Source organism: Lampetra planeri, chromosome 35 (genome assembly GCF_965212315.1).
Source record: "Lampetra planeri chromosome 35, kcLamPlan1.2.h2, whole genome shotgun sequence".
NCBI classification, from domain to species: domain Eukaryota; kingdom Metazoa; phylum Chordata; class Hyperoartia; order Petromyzontiformes; family Petromyzontidae; genus Lampetra; species Lampetra planeri.
Window position 1 is genome coordinate 3,413,917 of NC_136141.1, and position 20,563 is coordinate 3,434,479.

Here is a 20,563-nt window from a genome sequence, read left to right on the forward strand (position 1 = left end):
CGGCGGCAGGGGGGGAGCCCCTAGACCAGGGGTGGGGAGCGTCCGGCACGCGGGCCGTATGAGGCCCGCAAAATCATTTGGGTCTGGCCCTGCCAAGGCAACCGCAGGCGGGACTCGAAATTCAATAAATCTAGGAGCAAACCTGGAAAAGCAGTTGCGAGTAGCAACATCGTCAATACCGGCTGCCTCGCCAAAGAGAAGCAGTTCCAGCCCATCACATTAGGGGTGAGTTAATTAAATGTTTGACCAAATATAACAGGCTAATTTTTAAGTTGATCATTTTGTATGGCCCGCGAATGATGTTTTAATATCCAAATGGCCCTTGGCAGAAAAAAGGTTCCCCACCCCCCCTGCCCTCGACGTTGGAGCATGCTGCGCTGCCCTCTGCTGGCAATGTGTAGCCCTTTTTTTTTAGTAACGTCAGTCACATCGTGAGACATGTCACCTATTATATATTATTTCGTTTTGAGCCACAGTGTTATTGGTGAATGTTGTTGAGTGATTTTTATTTTTTGGGGACGATATTTGAGGATGCAAAATTTTTTTTATGGGCGAGACATCGAGAGGTAGAATGCTACGGGGCAGAGAGGGAACACATAATCCTGGAACATTATAGGGGGGCAAACGTAACAGGCTGTGAATGCATGCTACAGTGGCAGGGAGTTCCAAGCAACGGGTGCAGTGACCAAGCAAACTCCCATTGAGCAGAGACACCACGGTGGCGTGTTGTTAATTGCCTCACCTGATATGCAGGAGGTGTAGTGGGTTTGATCCCGACCCTGACGCCTTTGCGTGTTCTTACCGTGGCCGCGTGGATTTTCTCTGGGTCCTTCGGTTTTTCCCTCCACATTTAGACTCGACATGCGTTTACAGTATTTGACCGCCATAGATGTCCACATGCTAAGCCACTTTGTTGAGCTCTCATTTGTGGCCAGGTCGCTTCTGAAACAGAGCTGTGTAGCTCAGTGGCCCTTACCTGGTAAAATACAAAAAAATGTTTCCAGGTGGGAGGAGGGCCTTAGTTTCTGGAGTAGAGCGCACGAACAAGAAAGTAGAGCAAAATGAGCAAGGGGAGAGGCTGGTCAAACTGTGTCAGTGCTCGACGCATACATGCAACACTCCGTTTAATTTAGGTTAAGAGCCCACTGCAGTTGGCGGTGACTGCTTTGGCTCTTCTCCCTTTGCGTAGCCGTCAACATTTGCAATGAACTTTGAATGAAAATAAATTCGTCGACTCGTATATATATCAGCCATCCGGTATACACATTACGGTAAAATATAAATACAAAATGCCAGCCACCCCCACCACACAGCTGCAGAGGCTCTCGGCAAAAGCTGGCCAGTTAACAGAGCTTCAACATATTACAATCGTTGGGGAACATTTTCATTTGGCTTGCAGTGTTGACCCCTTAACGTGTAAACCATTGTTCGCAGATATTGTATCGGATGTGTCTTAAAACGTAGGTTTTGGCGGTCACCCTGTACAACTCTTTGTTGCGGTGTTCAAGGTGTAGCGTGACAAATTGGGTCTGATCATTACGTGGCGAAAACCCCTGAATTAAATTTTGAATGGCATTAAACCTTTTTTTGTTAGACCATGGACTTTTCTTTTTTATCACGTTGTCTTGTGCTTTGAGCTATACGAGGGGTTGGCCACCTGCGGCTCTTTGGCTACCCCCAAAGTGGCTCTTTGGCTGCCCCCTAAGCGGCTTTTTGGCAGCTGTGTACCTTAGTGGAGGTTTTTGGGTGAGATCGCGTGAATATGGCGATTTGTCGTCTGGCTGTGTCCGCTTAAAGATGCTGCTGGTTGTAATTCCTGGTGAAACGTCGTACCTCGATTGTAAATGTCGTGGGTTTACTCTCCAACACACCGTGTGACGAATTGGCACGTTTTATTTACGTGACAAACCTTACTAATTGGCTGTGTCGGGTGGTGGTGGTGGGTTTAACGACACACATCTATGCGATCTAACCCAAAAACATCTCATGGTTCTTATTGGTCACGGCAGCCTCCGTGTTAAACTGCTGTATAACCGCTATGTGTGTGTACATGTAGTCCTGCTTGTGATGCGACTCTCGAAAATATTTTGGTCAAAGTAAAAAATATAGAAAAAACAATATTCTTTGAAAGGTTGCCGACCCCTGACCTATACCATCCCCTTACCCAATCCCACCCCACCTCCCTCCCCGTACCTCTACCCCACTATCGCTCACCCGACCAGACTTAAGTGTAGCGCGGCAACGCCGCCGCGGCTACGTTTCACGCGTGCAACCTCTGCCCCGTGGCAAAGTTGAGTCAGTTGGGAACCGTGCGGCTGCATCTTGTCCTCTGCCCGCCGATTTTTCCCCCAATCTGTCCCTAGGCCCAGCAGAGGCTGCTTCTGCAGCAGCAGCTGTCCCAGCAGACCCAGAGAAACTCATTCAAACAACAGCGGGAGCAGCAGGTGAGCGAGCCTTTCCAGATCCTAGCGCTGGTTGGTGATGACGACGCAGACGACTGTGACCGTAATTCAATAACACTGGTCAACAACAACAAAAAACATTTTTTTCTGGCCTGGACTTTTGCAGCTGTTTTAGACTAATTTCAGGGTGTTGATTCCAAATCTGATCTCAGATTTGCTCCATCACATCTCATTTTTATGCTATCGGCATACCCCATTTTCATTGATTTTACCCGAAATTAACTCTTGTCACTTATGATTGCAAGTTGTTGCGAGTCGGTGACTGCTTTAGTGTTAAATATGGTGCTGTATTTTTAGGATAGTGTGTTTATAATATCATTTTATGTAGATATCCACATTTATTTAATATTTTTCTTCTGCAGTTTTTATTGAAAATGCAATATTTGATATCTCAAAAACCTGATGTGATAGACAAAAACTGCCAGATTTGGAATCAGCACCCCAAAATGACCTTAAAACCGTTGGAATACCTTATGCCAGAAAAGTGTGTTGACCAGTGTAAGTAGCAGCCATGCTAATTGCTTGCTCACGCCGCCGCCGTAAATGCTTCGACTGGAAAGGTCTGGAGAGGGTGTTTTTGGCCTCTTCCAAGCCGGCCAAGCGGGAGTACCCACCCGCACTTTGCCCCACGAAGATGCAAGCTGCTGTGTACTGCTGGATGGAGAGAGGCAGGGGAGGATTTAAGAAACGTGCATCATTATTTCAGCAGCCGCGCCGGGAGATGGGGTCGATCTTGCGACCTCTGGATTGCGAGCAGAGTGTGCTACCACTAACCGTTTCCCTTTGATAAGAATATTCTTTATAAAGCCAGGAAAACCTCGCTACCGAGTCTCGGTATATGCATGTCATTAAGTGCTATGTTCACACATTAGGAGCGGTAGTGGGACGACCCGAAATCGATTCCAGCTCACGGCCAACGTGAGCCGGTCGTGGGCCTCCCCTAAGTCGACTCGGACTGAAATGAGTACCCGTTGCGGTGTGTAAACATCGGCACTGGGGAGACAAAGGCGGTCGGGCGGGGTGCTGGCCACACACCCCCTCGTGTGCCGTGTCGGCCTTCATAGGTGCTCGCTAACAGCACTTGCCCCCAACAGTATGCTAAGGCTATACGGGGGGGGGGGGGTCTTTGTCTTTTGTTGACACCAAGGGACACCCTTGCAAAGGTGATGTTCCTCCCCGAGGGATTTTCCAGGTGGGATGCACTTGGAAGAAGAAAACACAAAATGAAACGCTATCCTTTTTTAGTAGGGTCCCGCATTGGTGATGGTTTCGCCGGTTCTGTTAACGATTGGCAGCAGTGTCATTTTGAGGAAGACGGCCATCCAAAAAAACCTAAACAGCAATTCTACACCAAACGCACACACCTAGTGCTGTGTGTCCAATGTCACTGAAACGTTGACGGTGAGATGCAGAGACTAAATCAGAGCGACTTGCGGGGACGTACTCTGGTGACATCGCTGTATACCTGACGAATGTGCTTTTCAATGTCACTCAAGCGCTGCAGCAAAACCACTAGATCTTTATTAAGTCTCCGCTTAAAACTCACACGTGTCAGCTCAGGATACACAGCCCCCCCCTCCCCCAGGTATGTGTTTGTCTGCCAGAAACCATCCTGTAGATCAGAGCCTTGTTGGATTTGTGCGACGCAAGAAAAAAAACGCGCGGCTCTGCGTTCGGCTCAATAAGCACTCGTCGGTAACATGCGGCGTCTCCGCTGCGGGATTTTACTCTCGCCCGCGCTTTCGTTCAGGTTACAGCAAGCCGACACAGCAAATGTAAAGAATGCATTTCTGTGTCGCGTTTGCAAGCCCCCTTTGTTAGCGGTTAGGCGCGCGAGCAGGTGCGTCCGTGTCCGCGCGCGCATGCGCTTGATATCGCGACGCTGCAGCCGCCGCCGCTTCATACAAAAAAAAAATCCACGTAAGCGACCCACTTGGTAAAAAAAACTGCTCGAGTCTTTTTTGCCTTTGTGCCTACACGCGCCACCCCCGGTGTCAGCGGTCAACCGTGTGTGTGTGCGCGTTCCTCCCCACCCCATCCTGTCCTTTGTTCACATAGATGGCTCGGACAATCGGAAGCTTGCAGCATCAGCAGTCGCACAATCAACAGCAGCAGCAGCAACAACAGCAGCAGCAGCAGCGCATGCCGCCCTTTGCGCCTGGCAAACCTCAGCATGGCTTGGGACCCAACCCCGGCCCAATCATCGCTTCTGGTCGCCCGGACCTGCACGCCAAAGACATGAACCCACTGCACTCCTATTCCAGCTTCCTGGGTGAGCCCTGCATCTTCATGCCGAACAGTTTGAAACATAAACGATAAAAACTTAATTGAACTTTTGTTTTATTTTACCAGATGTAAGGCCCGGAGGCTGTGTAGCTCTTTTTCAGAAACGATCTGGCCACCACAAACGAGATGGCTCATTCAAGTGGCATATCATGTGGAAATTTATTGCAGCCAAATACTCTAAATGCATGTTTCTAAATGCGGAGGGAAAAGCTAGAGGAGCTGGAAAAAATTCGCTTTGAGTGTGATTGTTGGAAATGTTTGGCGTTTAAACCCGACGGCCGCCCCGGTTAATACTGCCGGTATAATGAACCGGTAAAATACGCACTGGCTGCTTTCACAGTGGACGTTGAAGATCCAATGACGTTATTCCAGCCAGCACACATGTGGGGCCACGTGTGTGCCGTCGTCATCGTCCAAATCTACCATCTTCTTGGTTCTTTCGGTAAAGCCACGTAGAAGGGAAATAATAAAATAAAAATAAAACATAATAAAATACAATTCTCACGACGTTTCGGCCACAACGCAAGCAGCCGTCCTCAGGTGAAAAACAGGTCTGTCGGAAAGACGGCATCTGAAGTTGTATTTTATTATGTTTTGTTTTTATTATTTCCCTTCTACGTGACTTTACCGAAAGAACCAAGAAGATGAATCCCTGCAGTCACGAAAGCTTTAAATCGAAATTCAAATCTACCATATCTGCTAAATTGCTCACAAATGACTGAATTGGGAAGCTACGTTGCAACATCGCCCCCTGCCAGTGGCCTCAATGCCCACCTGCTGGCTGGTGCTGCATTTACTTTGTGCCTCACAGAGACAGCTGCCACTGGGGGGGGTCTCTTCCCCCCCCCCCCCTAGTTCGGCATGGCTATGTTGAACTTCTTCCGCACTGTTCTTAGCCAACCGTGTTAATCAAAGGAAAGACGACAAACTAAACTCAAAAAGCAGTTCTAAAGAAATGAGTTTTCAATCTATATTTAAAAGTGCATAGCTCCGGTGGCTTCCTAATTTCGGAAGAGCGTTCCAGACGGCCGCAGAAACGCATCTTGAACGCGCGCGTTGCAGTGAACTGTCTTTGTTCGATGGCTCGCCATAAGGCGCTGCGAGATTGTTCGCAGTTCTATTGATGGTTTATGTTCCTTGATGAGATCAGCAAGGTATCGTGGTTCATTTGTGGCAAGCACTTTTGAGTGCGGTATAATTAAGTTGGGCAGATGATTTTGCCGACGTTTTGCCGAATCCTCATCTCGTCACCCCCTCCCTCCTGCGCCTACCCACGTGCCCAGCGCCAGCCTTGGGAGACAGCGTGGCAGATTTCGGCAGCCTCGGACTAAAGGAGCCCACCCAGTCACGGCTCAGTCAGTGGACCGTAAGCTCCGGGATGGACTCTCTGCCCGGCGGAATGCACTCCTTGGACCAGGGGCACGGCAAGTCAGGTCAATTCCTTGTTTGCACGACAACTCCGGGTTTTCCCCAAAAGGATCCAGCCAGCCATGCTCACTGCACTCGGCCTCACCACACACACACACACCCTGACCGTCACCCGCACAAACTCTCACATGCCCTCGCTCGCTTGCTCACTCACTCACTCACCCAAACCCGCTCGCACCACCAGTTTTCAGTTTCATTTATTAGGTATAGCCCTGTGAGCCATTCGGCTCTTGAATCGGGTGCAACCGCAACAAACAAAAAACAAAAACATGAACAAGAAAACATCTTAAAGTGACTATGCGCAAACAGTAAAATCCAGGAAAAAACTACTACATTCAGTGCAAAAGAAGTTCAAAATACAGGGACTCCTATACTTACGAACGGGTTAGGTTCCAGAGGTCTCATCATAAGTGGATTTTTTCGGTACGGCATGTACACTAAACACGGGGAATGGCTTTTAAAAGTTGTATCATCTCTTGTAGATGTAGATGCCACTGGTTCTTCACGTTCTGGTCCTTCACGTTCGGCAGATGTAGATGCCACCACCGCCATCTGTTGTGTGGCAATTGAACTTACGAATCTCGGTCCGAACAGGCAACTGGCCATACAGACAAGTTTGTTCGTATCTCTGAAAGTTCGTAAGTCAAATGTTTGTAAGTAGAGGAGTCTTTGTACTTAATAATCCTGGTTCACACTTTCCCTTAAACACTCGGTCTGCACGCTCTCTCGGACGCTCGCCCTCCAACCAACACATTCTCCTGAGCCCTGCTTCTTGCGTACCGGCTCATATGTTCTTCCCCTGCACCCTGTGGCTCGCGCGCTGTCAGCGCACACTCGACCCTGACACCCGCTAGCCCACCTGTGCACACCCATATATCTCCACCCTTTTAACAACAGCCGAAGTTGAGAACTTTTAGAAACTTGACACTGCTGTACACGACGCTGTTATTCACAAACGGTCACGCCATGCTGATGGAATGCTTTTACCGTGATGGAATACCGGCCCTGGTTCCACGCTGGCGCAAGTGCATATGTACGCAAGGATGCATCGGTTAAATAACTAGCATAGAAGGCATTCTTTTAAGGCAGGGGTGGGGAACCTTTTCCTTACCGAGTAGGTGGAACAGGACTTTGAAATACCATTGCTAGGCCACGCATTAACACACACGTACACCTCGGTGAATGACTTGCCCCGTGCTGAAATTATTAACTGTGTGTTGTTGCCAGGTCAAACATATCCCCCTCTAGTACCTGATGAGTGCAGCTAAAATGCTCCGGAGTGACGCATAAACATCATTTGTGAGACTTTCGTTTGATGTGGTAGGCCTCGTATGGCCACGGGCCATGCGAGGTGGACATGAAGTCACAGGCCCTGTAAAATTAGGTTCACAAAAGGCCATAAGTTCCCTCTCCTGATATAGGCACATCGGCTAATTATATTACACAAAGTCAGCCCATTTGTAAATAACACTATGGCTTTAAAAGGATAACATCAACACTAAGTAGGGCCATCGCCCAGAACGTGTTGTATATTTTTCCTGTTACGTTTTGTTTTAGATCACTGCGGAACAATCGAATTTGTCTAATGAATCTTGGAGTTAACTCGCCCGCCTCTCGTCTCGTCTCCTGTGTGGCCGTGCGCGCAAAGCAGTGAGCGGGCTGGCCAAGCTCTCGCTGGACGACCAGGCCTTCGGCCCTTACTCGATGCTGCAGGGCGTCGGTGACGATCCGGCAAGCCCGCTAGCGCCGCTCGCCAACGGCTGGGGCAACACCAAGCCCGGGCATCCTCCCCCGTCATCGTCATCCTCGTCTTCATCCTCCTCCGCCTCCTCTTCGTCCTCCGTGTCCGACAAGCACCCACACAGCCCCACCCCGGCACCCGTGGGCTGGCCTCCAGGTGATCGGACGGATCAAAAACAATGCGTAGACATCTATATATATAAAATCGCAAATCTGTCTGTCTGTGTGTGTGTCTGTGTGTCGCCGGACCATACGCAGTTTCATTGGACGGCGGTTGCCCCTGGCAACGGGTAGCGACGCATTCGCTGCGGGGTGGACGCCATTTTTAATTCCCGTTAAAAATATGCGCACGCATTAACATGCGACTCTGAGGTAAATTCATCCAAGTTTCACGTCCTCTTCACTCCCCCCCCACCAAAATGTGTGCAATTACTATTATAGGGTCGGTAGATAATAAAATTATAGCGATTAGACAGTATTATTGTAGCGCGGGGGTGGGGGTACCGGACCCAGTACCCAGCCTCAGCCGGGTGGGCAATTTAGGCGAGGCCGGAGGCTCTGCACGGTACTAGGCCTCGACACCCACCACGCGACTCTGAGGTAGATTCATCAAAGTTTCACGTCCTCTTCACCCCCCCCACCACCCCAATGTGTGCAATTACTATTATAGGGTCGGTAGATAATAAAATTATAGCGATTAGACAGTATTATTGTAGCGCGGGGGGGGGGGGAATGGCACCCGTACCCAGCCTCAGCCGGGTGGGCAATTTAGGCGAGGCCGGAGGCTCTGCACGGTACTAGGCCTCGACACCCCACCACACTATAGGCCGTACATATTACTGCACAGCGGCCGAGGAGATCGTGGCTGGGGGAGGGGGAGGGGTAGCAGCCCATCTGTGTATATATGTAAGGTTATTAAGAAATATATTTTTCACCCGGGCAACGCCGGGTACTTATGCTAGTAAATTATGAACACAAATGAAATTAACGATTTTGATTTAAAGCTTTCGTGACTGCAGGGATTCATCTTCTTGGTTCTTTCAGTAAAGTCACTCAGAAGGGAGATAATAAAGTAATACAAATAAAACATGTTTTAAACTTATAACAATGTTTTAAATAAAACAAATGAATGATGTCGTTATGAGTACCGTGGTAGAGTTGCCCACATCTTTCCCCCCCCCCCCCGCCGACTGACACGGATTTTCCCCCGCGCACTTTGCATGCTACCGTTCCCCACCCCCCCTTCCCCCCCATGTGTAGAGTTCCGCCCCGGTGAGCCGTGGAAAGGACTGCAGCACGGGCAAAGCGACGTGGAGTCCAACCTGACCCCTGGAGGAGGAGCCGCATTACTCAGGGACAGGGGCGCAGGCAAGAGCACGACACGTCACTCTCATACCTTTCTTGTTAAGCCCGAACGGGACCACCGTGGTTGCATTTCCGCTAGCGATTTGTTGCGCCGAGCCCGGAACCAAACGGTGATACGCGCGGGCCTTGCAAGATGTCTAAATCTAGCTTGGGTGCCAGGCAGAGCCAGCAGCGGGTTGGGGTGGCTAATGACATGTCGGTAAAACCAAAAAACCGTGTCACCCGCGCGCCATCTGCACATGACTCGACTCTCGTCCATTGTGGGGTGACGTCAGCCGTACACTGACACCGCAGCTCCCGGGGTCCTGCTAGGCTAGCTCGGGTACAGTGCCGGCACGGTGGAGGAGAGAGGGTCCGTGGTGTGAAAGATGTTTTAAGTAGACACGTGCAAGCCCACTCTCCCCCCCCCCCCCCCTTCATTAAACTCGGGAACACTGTGTTGGGGACTAAGGTCCTTGAAGTTTCTGTACCCCCCCCCGCTCCCTTCATTGCGATTTGTGCTCCGTACCGGGCTCCAATTAAAATATATTTGTTTTTAAAGTAGGCACGTGCAGATCCACCCTCCTCTCCCCACGACTCCATGAATCCGTCACAATTCTCTTGGGGTTCATGTTGAGAATCTCAAGTGGATTCTTTTTTTTTTATGTTCTCGTGGTTTGTGTCAAACGGGGTTCTTCAATTGGTGGCCCCTGGGAACGGATGTGGCTTTTCGAGGGGCCCGCCCTAGACGTGCAGATGACAGATTTTTAGATGAGAGAGAGGTGAACAAGGGAGAGAGATTAGAGCTGTAGGCACAACATGAAGGTGATCTCTTGTCCGCAGCTCTGTAGCCACAACTTTGGAAGTTGGGGCATTCCACTAACGATTGGTTCCCAAGTGGTGATTGCTTATATTACAGTGCCGCAGGGTCATAGGCGTCGCCGGTAATAGGGCCGCAGACAGTTGGCCTTCTCCTGTGCCGTAATTATATTGAATCTGCAGAACTACTGGCTACAAACTCAGCACTGCGCTGACTTTCTGTGCACTGCTGTGTTTTTAAAGGTTCCAACATCAGCACACGTGGGCCTTGATGTCACCTTGTTCAATAGATTAGAATACGGACTCGATAACACCAGGATTTTTGTCCACTTTTTTATTGGTGCCTCGTAGTCATATCTACACGTGTCTCCTAGCCACATCTACACATGTCATGGGTGTCTCCTAGTCGTGTCTAGTCACGTTGTGGTTGTCCGTACACCCCCCCGACACCCCTGGCGCCACCACTAACTCTTTATCGGCCGCTGTTTGTGCAGGGTCCATGTCGTCGTCATCTCTCAACGCCACAACGCTGCCTTCCTCCAGTGCCTGGTCCCTCGGTGCCTCTGGCCACAGCCACCGCAATGGCTTCACCCCCTCGTTCTCTGCTGCAGGTGCTGTGGGGCCTGATGCTCTCATCCCGTTTATTCTTTTAAAAAAATGTATTCACTCGCCCGAATGCGTTGCGTCGTTAGGTGCGCCCCGCCAATAACCAAATCGCCCGAAAGCTAAGCTGGGTTGAGCCGGGACTGTGCTTGGATGGGCGACCATCACCATGTCTGAAACAGGCATTTTTGGGTTGCTGTGGGGCTATGTTGCCAGCAGATGGCAGCAGTGCAGCAAGATCCGGTGTTGCCCTGTGCTCTGCTGCAACCTCTGTGCTCCCCACCCCATAAATTATCACTGGATAATGTGTGGTGAAGTATGGTCAATAAACCCTTACGGACCCACGCAGCGCCGGGTAGCTGTCATCCAGCAGTGGATTGATGAGAGGGCTGTACATGTACATCCATAGCATCCCATATATTCACACTCGGTTATGCGTTAGAACTCCCCCTTATGATTGGCCACAGCCTACCCTGTTCAGAGCTAGAATATTCACTATCCTCCTACCCACCACCAAGATTACTACAGAACTGTAATGACAATGTCTAGCGTAGCGCACGCTTAATCATCTGTCGGGTCCTTACTGCCTTGGTGCAATGGTCAAGCCACACTGGACTTATCATACAGAGGTCGCCACATAGCAGGATGAATGAGTAACATCACAGTCAATCGGTAAGGTCGTGCGTGTTGAGGACAAGTGTCGGTACCCCCACCTCTTCCAAGATATTTGGCCAGTGTGGGTGAGTAGGCCAAATACTCTCTAGAGGAGCTCTCTCCAGAGCTTCCTCTAGTGGAGAGGAGACCCTTCCGCCAGCAGTGGCGTTTGCAAGCAGTTGCAGGGCTGCACTTTTACCCCGGTGTCTTTACGTGAACTGCACCACTCACTCTGCTGTTCCTTTGCATCTGCCGTGCCCCTCATCCCCCCCCCCACAAACTCTTACAACCCACCCACAATGCCCCCCTACGCACAACCCCACCGCCGCAACCCCACCCACACAAACATCTTCCCCCACAGCCAAAATCTCAGAGGCGAAGTCGGCGTGGACTCCCGGCGCGTCCCTGAGCCACGAGTTGTGGAAGGTGCCGCTGAACGGGGGGGGCCGCGGGCTGTCCGGTGGGCCTCGGCCACCGCCAGGCCTTCCCGGGCTCCGGCAGCCGTCGCTGTGGCCCTCGGGACGCTGGGAAGGCACTGAGGCAGGTCGTCTCCCGCCGCCAGGTGAGGAGGAGGAGGAAGAAGAGGAGGAGGCGGCGCTGTAACGAGTACATTAGAAGGTCGCACTCGTTACACACAGACGTCAAGTGGCGGATTACGGTGTTCAAGTAGATCGTGTACGACTCGGTCGACCAAATCGTTCCTAAGCTTGTGGCCTTCTCCCCAATCGCTTTCAAGTCGACACGACGTCGCGAACTCCCCTTGCGTTTCTCCTCTTGCCTCCGTCTCCGAAGCGTCGAGTTGGAGCGGCGATTCCTGCGGCGGCGGTGGTGGCGGCGGCGGCGGCCTGGGTCGTTCCAGCACCTGGCTGGTACTGCGCAACCTCACCCCGCAGGTAACGAGGGAGGGGGGGTGGGGGGGGTGGGGGTCGCGCGCGGTTTCAACCACTCAACAGGAGCTTCCTCGACCTCCTGCCTTGGCCGCAAGGTTAGGGGGGGTGGGACCCTTGGCCGTGGTTGCTATCGAACGGCCCCCGGTTAAAAGCACCTCCGATGAAGTCGCCCCCGGAAGAGCAGGGTGGGGGGGGCCCCCCGCTCTTCTCAGAAACTTCAGGAGGGTCGAGCCCTGGGTACTGCCGGTATAGGCGACCACCACGCGCATGAACAGGTTGCCACGGCTCGCCGCCTCAGTGCAGCAAAATAATTGTTTTTCTCACATCGAATTTGCCTCGGGGGAGTCGAATTTCTACTTGCTCAGTGCAAGTGTCATTTATTTTAAAAAATTGGTCTTCACGTCAAATCTGTTTTTAGCCGACCTTGGGGGCTGACCAGAGGATGGAGGGCGAGGATGCAACGTCAGCGGCATCAGTCGCGACGGCTCTTTGACCTTTGCGGGTGAGCGAGGAGCCCCTTGCGAAACGCTTACCCCGTCGCCTTCCGACCGCCCCCCTCCCCCCCGTGTCGCGTTGCGCGAATTGCAGATTGACGGCTCGACGCTGCGCACGCTGTGCATGCAGCACGGCCCCCTCATCACCTTCCACCTGAGCCTGGCGCACGGCAACGCCCTCGTGTGCTACAGCTCCATCGCCGAGGCGGCAAAGGCCCAGAAGTCCTTGCACATGTGAGTACGAGGGCGTGCGTGCGTGCGCGCGTGTTAATGACTTGGGGGTGCCCGTTACTCGCTCGTGTGTTTACGCGTTTGTGAGCATGCCTGTCTGCAATGCAATGTCGTGGTGAGCTGGAGTGTAACGTTGGCGCACTGCGCTACGAAGCCAGTTGGCCAGAGTTGGATTCTTGCTCATCGCCAAAACCAATTACGAATATTTGAACCGGTCCTGGGCGTCCCCTAGGTCGACTCGGCCTCAAATGAATAGCTGTTGCGGTGTATAAATATCGCCACTGGGGACACAGGCACTTGGGCGTGGTGCTGTCCACCCACCCCCTCGTGTGCCTTGCTCGCGAACAGCACTTGCCCCAACGTTCTGTTAAGGCTATACGGGGGATCTTTGCCTCCGTTGTCTGCAATTTAAGCGTAGCCGGTTAGTGTGCCGCGCTACGAATCCGGCGACCCGAGTTCGATTCCTGCTCATGGCCAGCATCGGCGGCTGATATTTGAAACCAATCCCGGGCACCCTCCTGTGTGCGCCTGCTGCTGCGCTGTTTAGACATCGCATCCCAGCACCGTGCGGTGCATCTATAAACTAAGCCACCGTGTAGCAGCTTACCTCGCGAACACGAGCTCTTATCGTCCGCACGTCGTGGCTGCCCTCCCCCCCCCCTCCCCCCCTCCACCCACGTGGCCCAGGTGCGTGCTGGGAAACACCACCATCGTGGCGGAGTTCGCCACCGACGAGGAGATCAGCCGTTTCTTCTCTCAGCCGGGACATTCGGCCGCCCCGGGCTGGCCGCCGGCGCCCGGCCCAGCGCCGTCCTCCAACCTCGACTCGGTCAACGGCGGCCAAGGTCAAGGCCGGGGGCCCGTGTCGGCCGACAACTGGAGCGTGGGCGACGAGGGGGGCGGCACCGGCTCCCTGTGGGGCGTGCCGTCCCCGTACAATTCGGCGGCGCCGTCCGTCGGCGCCGGCATGTGGGGCGGCGGAGGCAACGGCGGCAACGACGGGACGCGTGGCAGGCTCGGCAGCCCGCCGCCACCTCCCCTGAATTCCTTCTTGCCCGGGGACCTGCTCGGAGGGGAGGCCATGTGAACGCCCCGTGTGGTTTTTGGTCGGCGGCGGCGGGGGAAGGCTTAGAAAGTTCCGCGAGGGGGGTGCCCCGGCGGGTTTGCTGGCGGTGGGGGGGTTGGTGTTGGTGGGAGGGACGGCGCGGAGAGGACTTTGGCGCCAGCTTCTTCGCGCCTCCTTCGACCGACGCCTTCCGAGACGGCGACCGCCACATCGCCGCCACCGCCATCGTTTGGTGGGGACGGGGGGGGCGACATGGAACGATGCGCAAGGAGGGACGTTTGTCCATTTCTCACGCAAATGACAAAACAACAAAAGAAAAAAAGAATTGACCTGAATCATTCTCATCACTTATAGCACTTTCTGTGGGGACAACAAAAAAAACAGATACTATGAATACTACAGTGTCATTTCAGTGACTTCATAAGCTCGATTTTCACACTCGCACTCGGCTGTGGTTGAGAGGATGCCGCAGCCCAGTCTCTTAATACCTTTTTGTAGAAAGGATTTCGTACGTGACTTTACTGGTTCGAGCGTTTACGCTTGACGTGCAAACACTATGGTTTGGAAGCCAATGGATGTGGAATGGAAAGTGAAACGAACACATTACAAACGAGGGGGAGTTGGTTGGGCCGGGAACGGGGGTTTGTATTTTACTTTTCCAATTCCTTGCGGGTGGGTGTAGTGGGGGGGGGGTGCGAGCCAAATCCACAGCTTGTAGTGAACACTCGCACACACACGCACGACACACACTCTTCCCCTGTTTGCAAAAGATAGGGAGCCAGTATATGTATTAGTACAGTACATTCCTTTCTCTGCTGCTTACGCCCCCCTCACCTTATTAAGTAGCCCCCCCCCCCCCACAGTGCCGTGGGCCACTCTGTCTGGGTCACGAGCATATACCGCACAAGTCATTCAAACGCCGTGGCAGAATCCCACAAGAAGCCGAGACGAAACAGGCCCCGGGCATCTTCCTACAATCCTACAATGCCACTGGAAACTTTCCCGCCCGCCCGCCCCTTCCTTTACCGACCCTCACTCACTGGGGCAGGTGGCAGCAGCAGTGGTGAAGTCGCAAGAATCCCGTGACCCACAAACTCCACGTCGCTAGTCCACCCCAGACTGATCACGTCCTCTGTCTCTTCTCTCCCCCTCCCCCGGGTCCGCCCCCACTCCTCGCACCTAAACTCCCCACACGTCTCTCTCTCTCTGTCCACCCGGCACTCTCGCACGCCGTCCTCTTTGCAGGTTCACCGAGTCCTCGCTACTACTGCTACTCTATGCTCCTATGCAAAAATGGCCAGAGAGGCATTGAGATTATACAAATGCCGCCGGTACGATTGCACACAAAACCCTCCCTCGCGAGTCTTCTGTGAAATTCTAGATGCTTGGAAAAAAACGTTCTCAAAAAAAAAACTTAACTTGGAGCGTGCATAGTTTACAAGACCCTGGCGTTTGAGCAACAACGGGTTGGTGCCGCGCGCGTGGCAAATCAAACTGCGGACTGTTTAGGCGGAAGCCACTAAGCCGGATTTTTGTGGTTGGGTGGGTGGGAGTGGTGACGAGGCGGCGGCGGTTGGATGCCGTGGCAGTTTGAACAGATGTCACGCCGTGCACGCCGCGTGTGGTTCATTTGACGGAAGACGCCCGACAGCAGCTTCACATTGCCTTGGACATTGCAAATTTGGTGTTCAGCTGGAGTCGTCCACTGCACTGCCACACGCCGAGAGGAGAGAGGCCTCTTCACGCACGGCAGCGAAATCCACGTGGCACTCCGGGAGGTGCCGGGTGGATGGGGGTGGGGGTGGGGGTTCAGCCGGTGTTCAGGTCACTGCGCTTGTTGACGGCACCGTTTCTTTTCTGCAAGCAATTGTGCGTCGGGGGCCACCGCGCTCTGCCGCGCCCCCCCCACCTTCCCCCCACCTCGCCCCCCACCTTCCCCCCACCTTCCCCCCACCTCGCCCCCCAGCATTGGCGGAGGGTCTCTCCGTTGCGCAGGCGCGGGGGTTGGGGTCCGTCCGTCTCATTCGCATCGTCACGTCCGTTCTCCCCTGTGCGGCTTTCTCAGTCCTACCCGCAACGGGGTTGCAAACATCTCGAATCATCTTCTCCAAAGTGCTCGCAGTTTCCAACTTAAAAAAAAAGATGAGAAATTTTTAAACAAAAAAAAAACTTTTCTGACTTTCGTTTTGCTTGTGCTTCTGTAGTGCAGTAGGCTGCTCTGGTTGTGTGTAAACGTTGCAGTATCTTGTTTGAGCTGAAGCCAATCGAGCCCTACTTTCTCTCTACAATAGCAATCATACGGGGGCCGCATTTCGCAGAATGTAAAGTTTATCGCTGGTATCTCAACAGGTTGGGCTTTGGAGTTGAGAATCAGGACACTTACGTGAGCACACTGGTGATTTTCAAAGCCTGTGGTTATGACCATCATCTTCTTGCATCCAAAACATATCGAGTCCAATACTTGAATCATTCAGGCCAAATAAAAAGTAAAAAAAAGTTTTTGGGAGGGGTTTTTTGATGTTGATGAAAACCACATGAATAGCGCTAAGCCGGGTACAGCTCGGCAAGCAGCAGAAGAAGAAAAATCCTTTAGATTCCTTAGAGGACAATTTTTTTTCGAGTAGTAATTAGTAAGTGTGTGGTGTACTTGGTTTAGGCGATGTGTCGTGGTTCTCGGCGTCGTCGGTGTCGTTGCGCTGTACAGACGCGGCGGTGACTCGCCACCGTGGGCTCGTGTTGTCGATGATCGGTTCTTGGCAATGCACTGAGTGCATCGCTGCCAAGTGATGCACGCTGAAGGAACCCTCTTCCCCTCTCCCCCTGCAAAGCGACGCTTCACGTTTAAAACGCAGTTTACTTGAGTGTTTTAATCACAATTGTTATAACTTCCCCCAGTTTCGTTTTAGTTGACAACTTAACTCGCCCCCTACCTCTCCACCCTCCCCCCCAAATTTTAGTTAATCTCCCATCACTCATGAAGGTGTTAGACCGTGAGAGCTCCAAGCTCCAAACCTAATGCTACGTTGTTTTGTTCAATTTCCCGAAGAGGAGGAAGGAAAAAACTTAAACGAAACTTTGAAAGAGGAAGAAAAAAAGTTTTACGTTACGAAAAAAAATGGGGAAAAAAAAGTTGAAAATCTAAAAAAAAAATGTAAACGCTGTCGTCGTCGTCATCATCGTCGATCGTGGTGAAGCTTTTGCACCATTCTCGTGGAGTGGCGGTGAATGAGAAGTTGGTAATCAATGTGCACTTGAGAGAGAGCGAGAGAGTAGCATTGCTACCCCTCCCCCCTGGTCAGAGAAGAATGAAAGCTTTTTTTTGAGAATTAAAAAAAAGCAAAGCAAAGCACTTGCAGAAGAGCCCTGGATGTAAGTTGGGAGGAGCCTGAAAGATTCCAGGCACCCTCTTGTTTACAGAACTTTCTTCCTGGATCTTGAGCTTTCACTCGTTACAAAAAAAATGACTTTTTAGTTAAAAAAGAGAAATTCAACAACGCCCCCCCCCCTCCACCTGTACGGCCAAGTCACCCACACGGTACACGGTTGCGGGAAGAATAAAAGAACATACGACCTTGGAAGTGTGAACTGTTGTCGAAGCCATTGGATGGGATTCCTGTCATTTGGTTTTCCACCAAAAAAAAAGCCGAGCGAGCGAAGGAAAAAAATGTTGTTGTCATTATTATTTAAGAAGAAGAAAAAGAATTCTGAAGCAAAGAGAAATAAAACTCAGGTTCCCATCAGAGAGAAGGCGCCATTCTCTGAACCCTTTATAAACCTCCCGCCATTAAAAAAAAAACAATGGTGATCCTCTGCTGCGTTGCAATGTTGCATTAACGGTAATCGCCTGCCAAAACGTGTGGAGCCCAAGTCCCCCCCCGTAGCACGCGTGCCCTCCGTGAAGGTTTTGGGTTGCATTCTATAACGGGAGGTGGCAAGCCCCCATCGGTCTCCATAAGCTTGTTTTCTCGCGACCACTACAGCCACAACTGTCGCCGAGTCGTAATAATCATTTGGTTCTTTTTCTCGCAAGTTTATTGATGGGGGGGGTGGGGTGGGGGGTTGCTTTCTTTGTTTGCTGCCATAAACGTGCGCCAAGTGTTAGTCCCGTTTTGCACATTTCGGTACAAGAAATGGGGAAAATTTCAAACAAACCTTTTCCAAACAACGCTGTGGTGGTGGTGGTGGTCGTGCAAGCTCTCTAAGTTGCCTGCAGCACTTGCGCCGCGCATGTAATAAGGGGACCGGTTGTTTTTGGCACCTCCTGCTTAGAATTAAATCTCGCTTGAACCGACCGGCTATGTGGTTGTGTGCCGACAAAAAGTGCAAAGTTTTTCAATCATGCTTTACGTGTTTGTTTATTTGATAGTATTAGTGGACAAAAATGAAGGTTTGTTACTTGTTAAAAGTGCACTGCCGACACGTTTTTTTTGTTTGGAGTTTTTATTTTATAATTATTATTATTATCATCACCAAGTTGTGGATTATTCGATGTCCCCTTCCAAGGGAATTTCGCGTTGGTGTTGAGCGCGTGTGGTTAGGTTTCATTGCCGATTTCTTTGGCTGCTGTGTGCTTATGGAAAAAAAAATAAGGCTGCTGTAGCAAACTTAGCGACTCTAGAGAGACTATGCATAATTGAAGTTCAAAAAAGGAGACGACAAAATATTTACAAATGTTTTTGCCGTTACCCTTTGTTCGCGCGACTCGTTTTCAACTCGGAAGTGTGGTCACACGAGCACGTGAGAAGGGCAACGTACGTATGGTATAGTAGAGTTATAAACAACAACAACAACAAAGTGATGACTTAATTTACACCCGGGTTTAGAGGGACAGGCGTTTGTGAGCAAGGAAAAAAAAATGATGTTTGACTTGAAACTCCATGAGGCGTCAAAGATGATGATGCTGCCTTGTCAAGAAACGAGACCTCGACTTAACGGCGCGGAGTTTGGTGCATTTAAAACGTCGATTAGGTACTTACAACAAACAGAACGTCTTTTTTTTTTTGCTGATTGAGAATGTTACCATAATGTGAAGCAGTTACAGTACTTTAAAAGAAGTTGACTCATTTTAAGAATAAATGTCTTGCTTAGCACACGTTTAGTTTCTCTGTGGCTCCTTGTATTAACGTGCCAAATTTTTGCCAGTGTACGATAATGCTTACGGCCTGTTGCGAAATAACGAGTGTTGAAAGCAGCATAAATGTGGGTACTGTGCATGCGTGTTTCTTTCTTGTGTGGCTGTGTGTGTGTGTGCTCGCGTACGCATCTGTACGTCGGAGAAGGAGGAGGCTTACCGCAGCCTTCGCTCTCGGAGGTTTGGAGAGCCGTGCGGCGCTGCAATGATGGGCGGTGGTCGCGGGTTGCTGAGGAGATGGAGTTTGCCTCAGTAGCCTGCGATCACCTCTCTAACTCCTTCAAAAAAGGAGCTTTCGGTGCCGCACCTATCACAATCATTAGGGGAAAAGAAAGGTGATCCGATCTCTGACTCCCAGGAACAGGCTTGCAGATTTGCTGAACATCTCTGTGAGGTCTTGGGGGATTGGAAATCCCTCGGCCTGGAAAACATCATTGGGCAAAGTGTGGATGATCCTGCTGAGGCTGCGGTGCCTCAAATATTGGAACAAGTAGTCACTCCCTGTGAGTGGCTGGCTGAAGTGCCATCTGTTGAAGTACAGAAGGTCATCCAGAGTCTAAGACCAGGAAAAGCACCGGGCAGAGATGATTTCCCAAGTGAAATCCTGAGGGAGGGTGGCGTTTGTGCGCAGACTGCCCTATATGACATAATAGTGAACCACGGATGGGTTTCACAGAATTGGAAGGATGCCCTGGTGGTTCCCCCTCTTTAAGAAGGGGGACCGCACAGACTGTAACAACTACAGGGGCATTTCCATCCTAAGTGTGCCAGGAAGGTCTTGGCAAGGATTCTTCAACATCGCCTTGCCAGGCACGCAGAGGAGAGGCTTGCGGAGCCCCAATGCGGTTTCAGGAAGGGGCGGTCCTACACAGATGCCATGTTTTCTGTCCGTCTGCTAGAGCAAGAGGTGTAGGGAATTCCAACAAGACCTACATCTCTGATTTATTGACCTGGTCAAGGCCTATGATACCATCAGTAGGCCTGGGCTCTGGGTTGTTCATCGTGCTTTCGGAGTTCCTGACTGCTTACAATTGTAGTGACATAAGAAGGGAGGGTCTGCTGGGGGCTCTGGGTTCCCGGGCGGGTCCAGACGCTTAAGCCTCTGGGCGCCAGGCGTTGGGTTCCCAGGCGCTTAAGCCTTTTGGCGCCGCCAACGGGGGGGGGGGGCTGTGTGTACTCTGTGGGATGTCTGGTGGCGCACACGGCCCCACCCCTCGTTGGACTAGGCATAAAAAGGGGAGCTCCCTAGACGATCGGGGCCAGTTGTAACTCAAGACCCACGACCAGCAATCTGAAGAGCCTGGGATGTTGTGAGAGCGAGTGGTGGGACTCTGGAACTCCCGACTTTACGACCTTGTGAGGGCGAGTTCCAGAGCGTAGCCAGAGTAGAGTATCTAGGCTGTGTACCTAGGCTG

At 51.6% G+C, this 20,563-nt stretch overlaps 1 protein-coding gene across 7 annotated transcripts in view; it reads left to right on the forward strand.

The window, feature by feature from the left end:
• LOC144730278 (uncharacterized) overlaps positions 1-19,228 on the forward strand; it is a 70,636-nt gene extending 51,408 nt beyond the window's left edge. For 6 of the 7 annotated variants that reach the window (XM_078610958.1, XM_078610956.1, XM_078610961.1 and 3 more), the window contains 10 exons: positions 2,364-2,444; positions 4,521-4,734; positions 6,032-6,181; positions 7,828-8,073; positions 9,177-9,284; positions 10,574-10,690; positions 11,698-11,898; positions 12,129-12,229; positions 12,815-12,954; positions 13,639-19,228. In XM_078610958.1, the coding sequence (XP_078467084.1) occupies positions 2,364-2,444; positions 4,521-4,734; positions 6,032-6,181; positions 7,828-8,073; positions 9,177-9,284; positions 10,574-10,690; positions 11,698-11,898; positions 12,129-12,229; positions 12,815-12,954; positions 13,639-14,038 (1,758 nt within the window). In that variant the 3' untranslated portion in view covers positions 14,039-19,228. The remainder of the gene's footprint in view (positions 1-2,363; positions 2,445-4,520; positions 4,735-6,031; positions 6,182-7,827; positions 8,074-9,176; positions 9,285-10,573; positions 10,691-11,697; positions 11,899-12,128; positions 12,230-12,814; positions 12,955-13,638) is intronic. The other variant, XM_078610960.1, reaches the window with a different exon arrangement.
• Positions 19,229-20,563: the final 1,335 nt, after the last annotated feature.